This window comes from Gopherus flavomarginatus, chromosome 10 (assembly GCF_025201925.1).
Source record: "Gopherus flavomarginatus isolate rGopFla2 chromosome 10, rGopFla2.mat.asm, whole genome shotgun sequence".
NCBI lineage: Eukaryota > Metazoa > Chordata > Testudines > Testudinidae > Gopherus > Gopherus flavomarginatus.
In genome coordinates, this window is record NC_066626.1 from 70,150,849 (window position 1) to 70,164,181 (window position 13,333).

Here is a 13,333-nt window from a genome sequence, read left to right on the forward strand (position 1 = left end):
AACGTGTGTTCAGCAGCAGATCCAAAGAAACAGAAATTTCTAACCGTTAAGGACATTGAAAATTGGCCTTGGTATAAACGATTAAGTATTGTACACTGGCAGGGAGGGACTTGTGGGAGGCACTCCTGGGAATGTGGTATCGATTGAGTCTTGGGATTTATTCCACAGGCTGCGTCCTGCAGTTATGGGCAGGTGCCATCTGCTTGTACTGCACTTCCTAATTGGCTACCCGATAATGAGTACCAAAGGATGCTTAACCCTATCAGCCTCACAACCCCTGCCACCATACCCATAACTCATCCTGATTTAAGTGACGTTGAAAACTCTAGTGTAATCCACTGGCCAAGACCATCCCATCATAGTGATTTGCTAGACTATTGTTCAACAAGGTTGTTCTTCTCGATCTATAATAGTTCCTATGAGCGAGTGATTGAATGGACCACCCTTAGTTCCGTAATAATACAAGTCCTCAATATCACCACAAGTCAGCCCAAAGAAACAGTCTTTGAAATAGATGGATTCCATGTAGAGGTAGATATGATATTGGTCCCTGGATTTTGCTATGCCATCCATGAACAGGGTCCCTCTTGTTTTTTGGTTACCCAATTAGTAAACAACCAAACATATACCCACAGAATCTGCCTGGCCATGAGAATATTTTCCTGCCCGGAGGCTATTCCAGTGACCAATAATATAACCTGTACCCTGTTGCAGTATTCCCTCTCCCATACAACGAACCTAGAGGCCTCCCGAAAAAGCATCCGAGTGTATAACCAGCAGCTGTGTTATGGTTCTTCTAGGAAAAGAAACCCAGGGGGGGTTCAGATGGACCATACTTAATGCCACGCTGGGAACTGTCAAATTTACCCTGCCCGTATCCCACTTTCAGATCACTGCTACCTACACCAATTGCTCCCAGGGAGCTGCCCTTAGGTTAGCACAAGAAGAAGCTTGGAGTGCGTCCTCTAGCAAAAAGAGATCCTCTAGCTGGATCCTTATGGGACGGGGCAAATAGTGCCACGTCTGTTTGGAATATTTACAAAAATCAACAGCATGATGCAAAATTGGGCCAATTAGAAAAAGCCACCAGTCTTATTACTGGGGCGCAGGTAAGCCAGGTACAGGCTGCTGTGGGCGAATTGCATGTTGTTTCCACTCTTAGTGCTCTGACCCAAGATTTACTGAGAAAGATGATCTTGAGTACTGCTGAAACGGGGAAGGCATTGCAGTGGGATCTGGCCTGTTCTGAGGTGCAGGATTTCCTGAATGACCAGCTAATGGTCATTCGGAGTGATCTTGAGCACCAGGCTTGGCCTACTGCCCTTACAAATGCTTCAGGCATACCATCTGAATTGTGGCCTTGGAGACACATGTGGAAATTTTCTGGGTGGAAATGCTGGTGCTCACAGTGCTCCTTCCAGGCCTATGGGCCAGTGAAAGGAGTGTGGGCCCCCACATACCGAATCCTCCTTGGTCCTTGGGGGGGGGTTGTATGTGGGACTGGGTAATCCACCGGGATGTATGGGAAGTAAGACCGCCCAGTGGGCCTAATCGTTTTTTGATTGGCGCCCTGGAAATAACACCTGATATTTTGATAGGATTAGGAAACCAGCGGACCTTCTGGCCATTAGAACCTCCACAGCTCCCGCGTGTCCGAAAACTGAAGCCAGGAGAAATTGTCACTATCAATTACCATATTTGTTGGGAGGGTAGCAGACAGATAATAACCATTGCTGCACAGCCACTTATCCAGGCTAATGATAGCTGTGTTTATGTCAATAATACTATTTTGTGGGACATACATTTTAATCTAGCCACGGTTACAGGAAATCATGTCATCTACTGGCCCACTGATAAAACTGTGCAGGTGGCCCTCCGGTTTCAGGGACCTTTTAATTGAACCACTCTGGTACCCAATCGGTTCCATAATTTACTCTATTACCAGAGTAATAATTACCAACAAATCTCCAAGTTACAGGGGCAAATTCACCAGCTCCAAAACATTTACCAAGCCGAGAATAATGCTTTTCAGACAGCCTATAGAGTCTCAACCCTGTGTACCGAGTATGATGCCTTGTTCTTTATAACCAAAACCCTCCAACAGTCCCAACCTCACTGCTTCATTATATGGGGAGCAATAGTAACCCTCTTATTAATCAGTATGGGATTTTGTTATTGCTCCTGCAAAGGATGTTTCCCTCACCCTGCGCCTACTTTAAAGGTTACCTCTGACCAAGTAGCCCTAATCCCTCTTAGGGAGTTGGCCTGCAAAACACTGGAGACACACGCTTATGAGGAAGTGACCACCAAAGATGGGGAGCAGGCAACAATTAAGGAAATTAATAATTTAATGAGCATCGACGTTTAAATTGAAATGATGCCAGTAGGGCGTCAAAGGACAGAAATGTCAGGGAAAAGACCCCCCTCCCCCCGTTAGTCTTGAGGCCTGATAAGCAAAAGCAATGGAATATTAGAACTGCAGCTAGACTTGTTTTTCTGTACAAAGGGCATGCGGGGGCAGAAAGATGTGGTCAGGGCCCCAAAATAAGGGGAACTGAACATGGAAAAGGGAACTAGGTGATAAGACAGAGGGTCCTAAGACATGCCAACTGGTGACAGCTGTCTTTGTGTAACCAGACCACAACGAAAAGGGTGTTAGAACAGTCAAACCGCAGACTTGACAATAACAGGAAAAACCATAAATGGGAAAATTAAATGGTCAGCTTTCTTAGGATTAATATTGTATCCCAAATAAGGCAATTAACATGTGTAAGCAGTGTGCTACGTTTTGCGCTTTTAACCTTTATAAGCATGGCAGAATTTGTAGTAAGTAGAGCAGCCTGCCTCTTGCGTGGGGTCATGCTGTCTCTCCCTGCATATATGCTTGTATGAAATAAAGGAACCTCAGGCTGTCTGATCTAAAATCAACCGTGTGGTCAATTTACCACACCACCACCACGCTTGATCTGCTCCACAAGCTCCAACCTGCCATCATTTTTGTGACTATGTTGGCTCGAGTCACTCTTAACTTTTAAACTTTCATTTGTTGTGTACTGCTAACTAGGACATGACACTTGCCTCTGCTGCAATGGCTATAAACAGTTCTAGTCACACAGCAGCTTTTTTCCATAAACAGAACCATAGGTTATGCATTCCCATCCTCCACAGCGCCAGAATGGGTTGGTAGCATTTCCTTCTGGGACAAGCTGGCCACATTGCCGCAGACGGGTCTAGCCTAGCTTGAGGTATGGAGCTGAATGGAAGTTAATGTGCAATGAGCTGGGCCAAACTCAGGTGGGATGAAGGCAAACCAAGACAATTACAGCTCAGGGGTTCTGCCACGACTCCAGTAAAATGCACGGAATCCATTAGAAGAAAATCCTGGGCTAGCACAGGCTGCTTTCAAGCAGAGCTGGAGTGGTGCTCTGGCTCCGTTCCAGCTCCAGGCAAAAACCTGCAGCTCTACTGCTCCAGAGCTGCCCCGAGCTCTGCTCCAAAGCCCTGCTTTCAAGGGTAAAACACTATCAGCTACCACTGGTTCTGAGCCAGCATTAACCACATTGGGTGAGGCTCAAACCATGTCCAGAGTCAACTGTGTCTCTGAAAACGGATTAAACACTCTAGACAGGTGCTCCAGAGTTAGTTTCAGGTTGAGGCCTTCCAAAATGGAATCCACATCCCAGAGTCAATGCCCTCCCAAAACAAGATTCCAGCCAAACCTCCTGAGGGTATTTCACATTCCTTTGGTGCGAACTCTTCCCTAACCTCAAACAATGTTTGTGTTGCTCCCTGTAATATTCAGGCCACTGAACATGGTCACTGGGGATCATTCAATAGAATTACATTTGAAAACAGAACTAGGAGAAAATTTCCAACTGCTCATCATGCGTCTGATACAGACACTAAGTGGGTTTAGGCAAATCACTTAATGAGTGTCATGTTATATAGGGAAAGTACCATCTCTAATCCTTGGCTAGCTGCACATTGTTCAGTTACCATCCTTAGTGCTTGTATAGCAATGTACAATGATGAACGGCTAAGAACAATTATTATTATTATAATTCACAATTAAGAATATGGAACTTTCCTTCTATTTCCCTATAAACGGAGTTTCACTGTAGATATGGATTTCATACACTATAACTAGATTAAGATTTCATCACCTGACAGCTGATGAACTAAATAGAAACTAGTCATCTGCCTCCATCCCTGACTCTGACAAAGTCTTTGTAATTCATTCTCTGGCCTGGTCAGCTTCATACATTATGATGTAAATGAGTTTTTTAAATTGTGACCTAGTTCCCATGTTACAAATGCAGTTCTGACCAACCGCGGGAACATTCATGGAATGTAAACAGCAGGGGCATGCAAAAGAAATTAACATTATGCCTAATTTGAAGTGGATTTCATCCATTTCACGTGCCTGAAAGAAAATGATTGTTCTCTCAGATTAGAGCTGCACATGCTTGTTTGCTGGAACAGTCCTTTTTATAAAGAGCCCGTGGGGCAGTGCAGGCAAGAGGGATAATTTGGTCTTGTTTAGTAAGTGAAATGTTTTAGATGTCACCAGCGTGAACTGAAGCACTGAAGTATAAATTGTACGGCAGAATGAATGCCACTCATTAATGAAGGGCTGTGAACAATTCTGAACAAATAAAAATCAATAACCTCATTTTTTTCAACAAAAAAGAAATAATGCCATGCTCTGGGATACAGGGACTTGCTAAAAAAAACTGGATACTAGGATCACTCTCTCCAACTGTCACCACTATTCGATTCCAGAGATGTGTCACTTTTGATAGACCTAATTAACTGGTTGTAAACAGAGGGCTTAAGCCAGAGTCGTGGTTGCTGGTTCAAGGTCTTTATGACCCATCCCGTAAATAAGAGCATGACTTTAGGAAACAACGGAGTTCACAGAATTCATTAATCTCCCTGCACTGCAATAGCAGAAATTGAGCCTGTTCCATCAGGCAGGACTGAATCACCACTTAAGACAAATATTGTGCTCAAGATAATTCATATAAATCCCCGCAACTCTCAGTCATGGGATCAGCTTCAGTGCAGTGAGAGTATTACACTTTTGTTGAAAAATAGACAGCTTCTGATGAGAACAGCAACACTACATGCTTATGATGAAATCTATTAGCTAAAATGGTACTGTGGCTTCAAAAAGCACACAAGGGAGAGTCACAGCTCCCTCTGGTGGAAGAAGGGGGAAAGGTAATAGTTTTTAGGAGAGACGGGTATAAACAGAACATGCATCAGGCAAGTTTCCTTCTGCTTAGCTATCACTTACAACAGGAGGACAGGCAGCAGAAATCCAGTGTCCTGTGACCTTCTTAAAACACAAAGCAAAGAAAGCCTTAGTATTACCATCTTTAGCGATAAACTGGAGACCAAGAACTCACTGTGAAAGACATGCATTGCTAGGCAGCTAACCTCCAATATCTCTTACTTCGCACAAGAGATCCTGGATTGATCAAGTTTCACCGGTGAGACAGGCCACGGAAGCTCTTCAGCTTTGCTAGGAAAAGTCCAGCTCAGCGAGTAAGTGGAGGATTAATAGAATTCCAAATGATCAACCTCTTAGTGATTCTCACGTAAAGAGGATTTATGGGAAGTGACCAAGTGATGCTCAGCTTACATTATTTTAACACCAGCATGTTCAGAATACCATTTCCCATAATCTTTCATACCATGAACTCCTCAGCCCCACGAAATACCTTCATTAGGGTAGACAAAGTAATTCTGCATCGTTCTACTCAATGGATAGCAATGTTTACTTAAAGTCTGAAGAGCACATTGGATTCTCTCTTTCTTGTATTAATGTCAAGGTAGAATACCACAGTCATGTTCAACCCTGCTTTCCTTGTTCTTAAAAATTCTGCATGGATTAGTCCAATGTACACCCAGCAGAGTACATTTCAAAGGCTGACCACATCTCTACCCTAGACCTCTCCCCAAAAAAACTAAGTAGAAATTTTGGTATAACTAAGGAATGATACTTCTCAATGCCATGTTGAAAGTTGTTCCTACTCCATATTGAACCAGAATTGTATTTAAAGTGACTCTCAGCTTAAGGTACTTATGTTATATACATGCTTTAAATTCATATTATGCTTTAGCTTAATAAGTAGTAACTCAGAATTCCACAATTATTTATACTCTTGCTTTTCTTGATCTGAACAATGAAAACCCAATTCAGTTTCACTTTGAAGCGCATTATGGGACAAATTTAAGATGACTCCATCTCTTTAACCAATATACATCAGATATATTTTTTCATCCTCTCTTTAATCAAAAATCTCAAATGGTGAAAAAATATGATGGAAAAGCACTGAAGATTTTTTATAAAAATAACCAGCCCACTAGAAATTCAACAGTGGTATAACCTCAGGACTTTGTCCTTTTGCCTCTCATTAATAGACCTACCAAGCCCCACTGCAAATCAGTTTCACCCTGGGTTAACTCATAGCTACAGCTGTAATTTTATCATAGGAAATTTGGAGAGGAACCATGGTACCAATAATTCATACTAGTCACAATAGCAGTTACAAACATACCAGGAACGGGCAGTAATTGAAAGTTATAGGCCTAAGCTTATCGTACCCTTAGTTTTTAGTCCAAGATCTTTACGAGATAGAGGAACAAACTCACCAATTGAAGGAGAGTCAATTAAAATGTTTATTAAGTAACAGATTCAGACTAGTTTGTGCACCCCACAAGTTGTGTTGTCCCATTCAATGTAGCAAATGGCCAGCTTTGTTGTACAGTATTGAAAACGCTCCACCTGCACTGTTTCCATAACTAAAGGAAATACCAGAGGGCAGTAATAACCCAGCAAGTACCCCATGGAGTGTTTTCATTTATTATTTTCGGAAGCAATAGACTGGAGGACCAATTGGAAGTAAGACTAAAGTTGGGCAGTGATTTTTGGTTTCAAAGTCTCAAATGCAAAGAAACAATGGTTACAGTTAATGTGATTTAGCTTATACATGTTACTAAAAACTTAAGACCGTGGCAGATTTTACCTAAAGCAAAATATTCAATTGAGTTCAGAGTAGACGTCAACCTAACCAACGGGGAGAAACATCCTCCAAATTACTCCAGCTTCTTCTAGAATGCATTGGGAATCCTGGGCTCAAATTAATCTTGTGTATGAACCGCAAGTCTGCTCAAATAGCTCTCCCATGCTGCCTTCCTGTACATCTCTGCTTCCTCTAAACGATTTGATGCAGACAAGATGCCACGTCCCACAATAATGATATCAGAGCCTCTTTTGCTAATAACTTCCCGTGGACTTAAGTACTTCTGTCCAAGGTTATCACCTGAAACACATAACACATAAGCTACATCATTTTTCTGATTTGTAATAAGTAATGCCATCTCCTAGAAGTTCTAAAACAGACATTAGGACTCAAGAGGAGCCACAAGCTTGAGTTCTTAACACCTCAAAGTTGACACATTTTCTATGAGGTTGCTTTGAATGCCCAGTTAAGTATCATTCACAGTGAGTTCAATATCCAGGGGCTTATTTTTCATTCTCTATATGGAGTAGTTAGCCAAAAAGTCCCTGGCAGGATTATTGGGATTTGGTGTTTGCATATGATTTGATTGCTGCTTAACAAAACAGTCACATAATTAAACGGAATTTTCTGCATTCAAATGAAGATTATGTGATTTTGCTTTTGATTACATGAAGCAACTACGGATAAAAGGAGAGTATCCTAACGAAACAGTATTGGGAAATGCATTACTTACTAGCATAAGACTTCTGATTCTTTTGTATTCAATTCTACTAAATAAAAATGTTAATATGTGATGGTTAGGATTTTACATTGTTTGTATTTACTTACGTTTTTTGGCTGTGTTCACTTACACATTTGAATGTGCAGTCTAATGATAGCACATTTTACACGTCTTTCACGTACGCTGGAGCTGCGCACTCCATTGCACGCAAAACTTGAGGTAGCAAGAAGCCTAGCAAAAAGGCTGCCTAGCCTACTGTTCTCCTTCTGGAAGCTTCCCAGAGATCTTCAGGAGAAAGTATTGAGGACTGTTGCTTCTAGGCACATACGGTCTCATACTTGTATCCAAGCACCCACACCTATTGGATAAGATGCACTGCACATGCACAATACTATTTTCATGGGATATCAACCAGTTTTTCCCCCTTCAAAATAGATAGTTATATTAGAAACAGCTGCAAAAAAATTACACTGTAAACATTCTATTATTTAAAAGTCACTTCGGAAATGACCGTGAGAAATTTCATTGCAAATTCTACCTCCCCAGGAGCGTTTTTACCTCCAGCTTGCATCTGGACCCCCGGAGTCAAGTGAAGAAATTCTGGTTTGTTACTAACTCTGGAACCAGAAATGAATCCAAAAACAAAATCTGAGTTTTCTTCAGCCATCTGTACCTAAATATAACAAAAACCAAAGAACAAAGTTACAAATTCCCAGGCTTAAAACTAAACCTGACCGATGAGTTGTCTCAAGCCCTGCCACCTTAAGGCTTCATGTTTTGTCTGACAGTGTAAGTCGCCAGTGAGAAATCCGCTTTTTGCAGTGTTTCACTCCGTGTCCTAGCTTCACTACTTAAGAAATAATCACACAGCATGCAGAATTGACAGCTCCTTATTAGAACCTACATGTAACTAGAAGCTGTATAACAGAAGACTGGACATTAGACTGGGAATGTAGAACAAAAGCTAACAGATTGTGATTGCTAAGGAAAGTAGTAATGTGGTCACGATGATAGTTCAAAACAAGTCAGTGACAGCCTGGTGATACCACGCTGAAGCTGTGAGCAACCTCTTAAGATCTGAAAGTCTACAGTTTATTGTCTTTAAAACACTGCAGAGAAATCTGGTAACTAGTAGTTGTACTTGAAAAGCTGTTTGTAAATGCAGGCTGTGATGTTATGATGTGCACGCAACCAATCTCCATTGCCAGAGCAATCTGCAAATCTTTCAAGCAAAGAAAAATTACTACTTACTGCAGATTTTGTGTAGTCACCAGTGGCAAGTGACCCTTGAGAACTCATCTCAGCAATCAAAAGACAGCCTCGCTGTGAAGGAAGCCCTACTTCTTTCAGCCCTTTCACAACTCCAGAGCCTGGAACCACATGGGCATTAACTATATCTGCCCAGGAAGCTATTTTAAATACACCACCTGAGAAGAAAAACAGAAAGCAACATATTTTTAGTTAAGTACCACTATGAATTTCTCCTTAAGCATGAAATGTGTTTTAATGAAGACAGAGCACAATAAGCAATGCGTATTTTTTAAGACATTTTAACTACTACAGTTTCTGGCAGCTGCACGTACAATCTGATTGAACAACCTGTAAGCGGCCTAAACACAACCAGCCACTGTCTCTAAATCATATTTTTCATAAACACCTGTAAGGTTCTGTTTTCATTGTCTGGAAAGGCATTTATCAAGACCCAGAGCCTACTGTCATTAGTATTACCTTTCAGGGCAACATGGAACAAAATGATTAGAAAGAAAAAAACAAACAGGTTCAGGTGATGAAGGCTCAACAGAGATACTATCATACCTTAAATGAAGAGGTTCAGACAAGCAAAATCAAACAAAGTAAATTGTGTTTTAAAAATCATTATAGGTATCATCATCATATCTTTGCACTAAAGGGAATCACATTATATTCAGCAGGCAAAGGTATTGGTAAAAAAGTCACAGTAAACTAAGGTTGCAAATAATCACCCTCATACTGATGTTTTACAGTGTTTCCAATGTCTGCAAACTTGCGGTCTTCGAATATCAGGTACTCATGTTGGTCTGCAAGTGCTCGCAACTCCTTTATTACCTCTTGAGTGAAATCATTCAGGATATCAATATGAGTCTTTAAGATACAAATGCTGGGGCCTAGAGTGCAAGCCAGCTGTAGAAGTTCTTTAGAGTCCGTGACATCAGCAGAGAGACATAGGTTAGTTTGTTTCTTCTCCATGAGCTTGAGAAGTCGTGCTGCAACAGGATGGATTCCAGGTAGCTGAGCACGAGCGCTAAAGCTCATTTCTTTGCATATTTGTTTGATGGGAGCAGCACCATTTTGCTCTGCTGGTTTGAAGAAATTCTCCAGAATGAATTTCTTCACCTTTTCAACCATCTCAGAGTCAACTTTTTTCTGCTGCTGGAGAATCTCTAGCATCGTGGACAAGGTGCACACAGAATGTAGGCGAATCCCTCGTTCTTCTAACCTGTGTTTTCCTCCCTGCTCTCTATCCAGGAGCACTATGGCATCCGTGATTTTTAATCCTTCTTTCTGAAGAACGTCTACAGTTTCCAAGATACTAGATCCACTTGTGACCACATCCTCAATGATCAAACAGGTTTCTCCTGGATTAACGATGCCTTCCACCAGACGCTTGGTACCTTTAAATCAATAAAGACACAATCCACTGAATCACCAGCTTAAAAAAAGTAACATAAAATTGTTACCCTAAGACTTGCTATTGTTAAAGCTAAACGTACTATGTGTATCGGGGAAGCCATTGTTATTACGTAAATGAATTAGTCTTGAAGACAGTAAGGTGCTTTGCTTTCATTGGCATTCTAGGAAGGTAAAGCATATAATGATTACAACTGAGGTTAGGCATCAAAATTCTGTTCACAGCTCTGTTACTGACTTGTTTTGTAACTCCATAGAAGTGACTTGACCTTCCTGAGAAGATATAATACTCCTTTATACCACAGGAAGTTGTGAGGTTTATTCATATTTGCAAAACAACTTGAGATCTTTATGATTTATTTGCTCTTACAGGCACCAACACACTCATTCTACTAATCCTTGGGTGAAAGGCACTATAGAAGAGCAAATTATTATTGTTAGTGAAACCAGAACTAAACCCATAAAATGAATCTCTTCTGTAGCTATTTGCCACAGCATGAAAATTATCTGCACCACTGAGACATTCATTTTAATATATTTACCAATATCCTAGTTCTACACCCAACAAGAAGCAGTTTAACATCCCACTGCAGAGATTATGGAGGCTACTGAGTCCCTGGCACCTTTCCTCATAACCAGTAAATGGACACAAGCTCATGCAGCGCCTGTTAGGGAGATGCAACAAAAGCACTTGCTCTAGGAGAACAGCGAGCAATGAATGTAGTAATCAGACAGTGTTATATATTCTGGGGGGCAGGAGAGTAGGAATTCTTTTCCCTTCAACTGGAGAGATGGTCTTCCATTGGAACACAAAGAATGCAAGTCATAAAAACTATTTAAAGTACTTTCACAAGCGAATCTTTCAACTAGAAAGGACAATTTGATCTTAATTAATTTGAATCATTTTACCATAATTTTTTGCTTCCTTCCTCCGTATAAGCATTGGGATCTGGTTGGATGAGCAGATAATTGTAGCCAAAGGCAATGCTGTGTATGGAACACCACACACTGAGTCATACTTGATCCTGGCATGTTTTGCTGTTTGAAACAGGAGATCTGCAACCTAAAGATACATCATATTTTTAAGCAATACTAAATTAAACCACAAGCATATATTAACCATGGAATCAATTTCAGATATTCCTGATTGATTGGTGTATGGTCAGAAGCTACTTCCTCAGAAGTTTGTAAGCAATATTCTGCCAGTGCTATTTGTATCCTGATAGCTGCTAACACACTGTGGGTGCTATCAAAATACATTAAAGACTAAACTCTTTGGGGGCAAGGATTAGGTAAGAAAAATGTCTGGTAACTTCATTCATGGAATTAGTGGTCAGCAATCAGTTATTCAAAGAGTCACACAAAACATGCTCTTCACTGGATTATTAATTATTATTATTATTTGCATTATCACCATTCCTTTAGCCAACAACTCATCTCTTCTTTTAAATTTACTCTCACCTTTTTCTCACTGTGAACTACGGACAGGGCTAGCACAGTGGCCAAAAAGAAAAAAAAAGTGAAAGATACTGTTTATCCTATATTACAGATCCATGCTTGTACTACTATTTTTTTATATACACAAAGAGAAAGAAAATCAGCATGTTTTCCAGTCTTGCCACAATGGGTACAACATATTTTTTTAAATAAAGGAAAGCCTCAGTTATTCAAAACAGACAACTAACCTAAATTCCTAGTTAGCTGAAGGTCCGATATTCATCAATATTTACTGCACTCCAGCCAGAGGATGAAAGGAGGATTATAAACTAACTGAGCCACAGGCGATCCCAAGGTCAGGAGGCTGAAGAGGAGAGCTACAAGGTGTAATAAATACTTATGTCCAGAACCCAGCAGGTCTTGTTCCTGCTTCATTTCAGGATAAAGCTTTCTGCCCTCTGCAGTCTTCCACACCTCAATACTAGCAAATTTGCTTTGACTTTTGTCTGTAAAATGCCTCAGCCGCGCATCCTGGCGCACAGCGCTCATCCCTGTCAGGTGAACGAACGTTTTTAAACGTCACCGAACTGACCTGACGTTATGGCGGGGGCAGAGCCCTGTCACGGATCGAGCTGCCGACAGCGACCGGCACGTACGCTCTGAAGAGCCGCTCAAGGGGCTGGTACAGAACGGCGGGCTCCGCACGGTCCCAGATACCCACACTGCCGTCTCCAGGCTGCGCTGCTCAACACTAGAGCAGGGCCCGCGGGCCGGGCCGGGCCGGGCCGGACCGGACCCCCCGCAGCAGTAGGGCCCGCGGGCCGCTCCCCCCCCGCGCCACGTACCTGGCTGAGGAGCGGCGGATGGGAGACGATGACCCGCAGGTCGATGTAGATGGGGGAGGCGAGGCCGCTCTTGAGCACGAAGTCCCCGAAGCGCAGGGCCTGGGCCCGGTGCAGCCCGGACACCAGCCGCTCCACGGAGCCCGTCTCCACCATGCTCAGCCAAGCAAAGCCGGCCCGCGCGCGCCAGCCGCCTCTTCCTGCCGGCGCCCACTGATGACGTAACAGAGAGCGAGCCGCGAGCCTAGTGACGAGAAAAGACGGGGCCTTGTCGCGTTCCTTGGCTGGAGCTGCCGCTGTGTGCGCATGCGCTGTGTCAGCCGGCTCGCTGATTCCGGGCCGGAGAGCCTGGGTTCCCGCCAGGACCCATCCGGCTCTGTGGGAATGGAGCGTCTCGGAGGGCTCCGCCCCGGCCTCCGTAGCCAGCCCCTCGGGGACTCCCCATCCAGCCCCCGGGGGCAGGGGGGCCCATGGCTGTGTATTGGGGGCTGCCGGGGCCGCATGTGGCTCATCGGGGCGGTGCTCGCTGTCACCCGCCCTCGGCTCCCTGGATCCTGCTCGGGCTCAAAAAATACCTGCGCTTGACTTAAAACGGGAGGGCTTGGGGCTGCTCTGGCCGGGCGTTTGGGGGAGGG

At 42.9% G+C, this 13,333-nt stretch overlaps 1 protein-coding gene across 2 annotated transcripts; it reads right to left on the reverse strand.

Annotated features, from left to right (window-relative positions):
• Window positions 1–6,663: 6,663 nt before the first annotated feature.
• UMPS (uridine monophosphate synthetase) lies at window positions 6,664–12,911 on the reverse strand. Of its 2 annotated transcripts, none has more exons than XM_050917094.1 (6): window positions 12,702–12,911; window positions 11,329–11,482; window positions 9,735–10,403; window positions 9,004–9,179; window positions 8,311–8,425; window positions 6,664–7,331 (listed from the first exon to the last, which is right to left on the reverse strand). In XM_050917094.1, the coding sequence occupies exons 1-6, from the start codon at window positions 12,852–12,854 to the stop codon at window positions 7,150–7,152; spliced, it is 1,449 nt and encodes a 482-aa protein (XP_050773051.1). In that variant the 5' UTR covers window positions 12,855–12,911; the 3' UTR covers window positions 6,664–7,149. The 2 variants fall into 2 exon arrangements, with proteins under 2 accessions (XP_050773051.1, XP_050773052.1); XM_050917095.1 differs by having other exon boundaries at window positions 7,205–7,331; window positions 8,291–8,425.
• Between the last annotated feature and the right edge of the window lie 422 nt (window positions 12,912–13,333).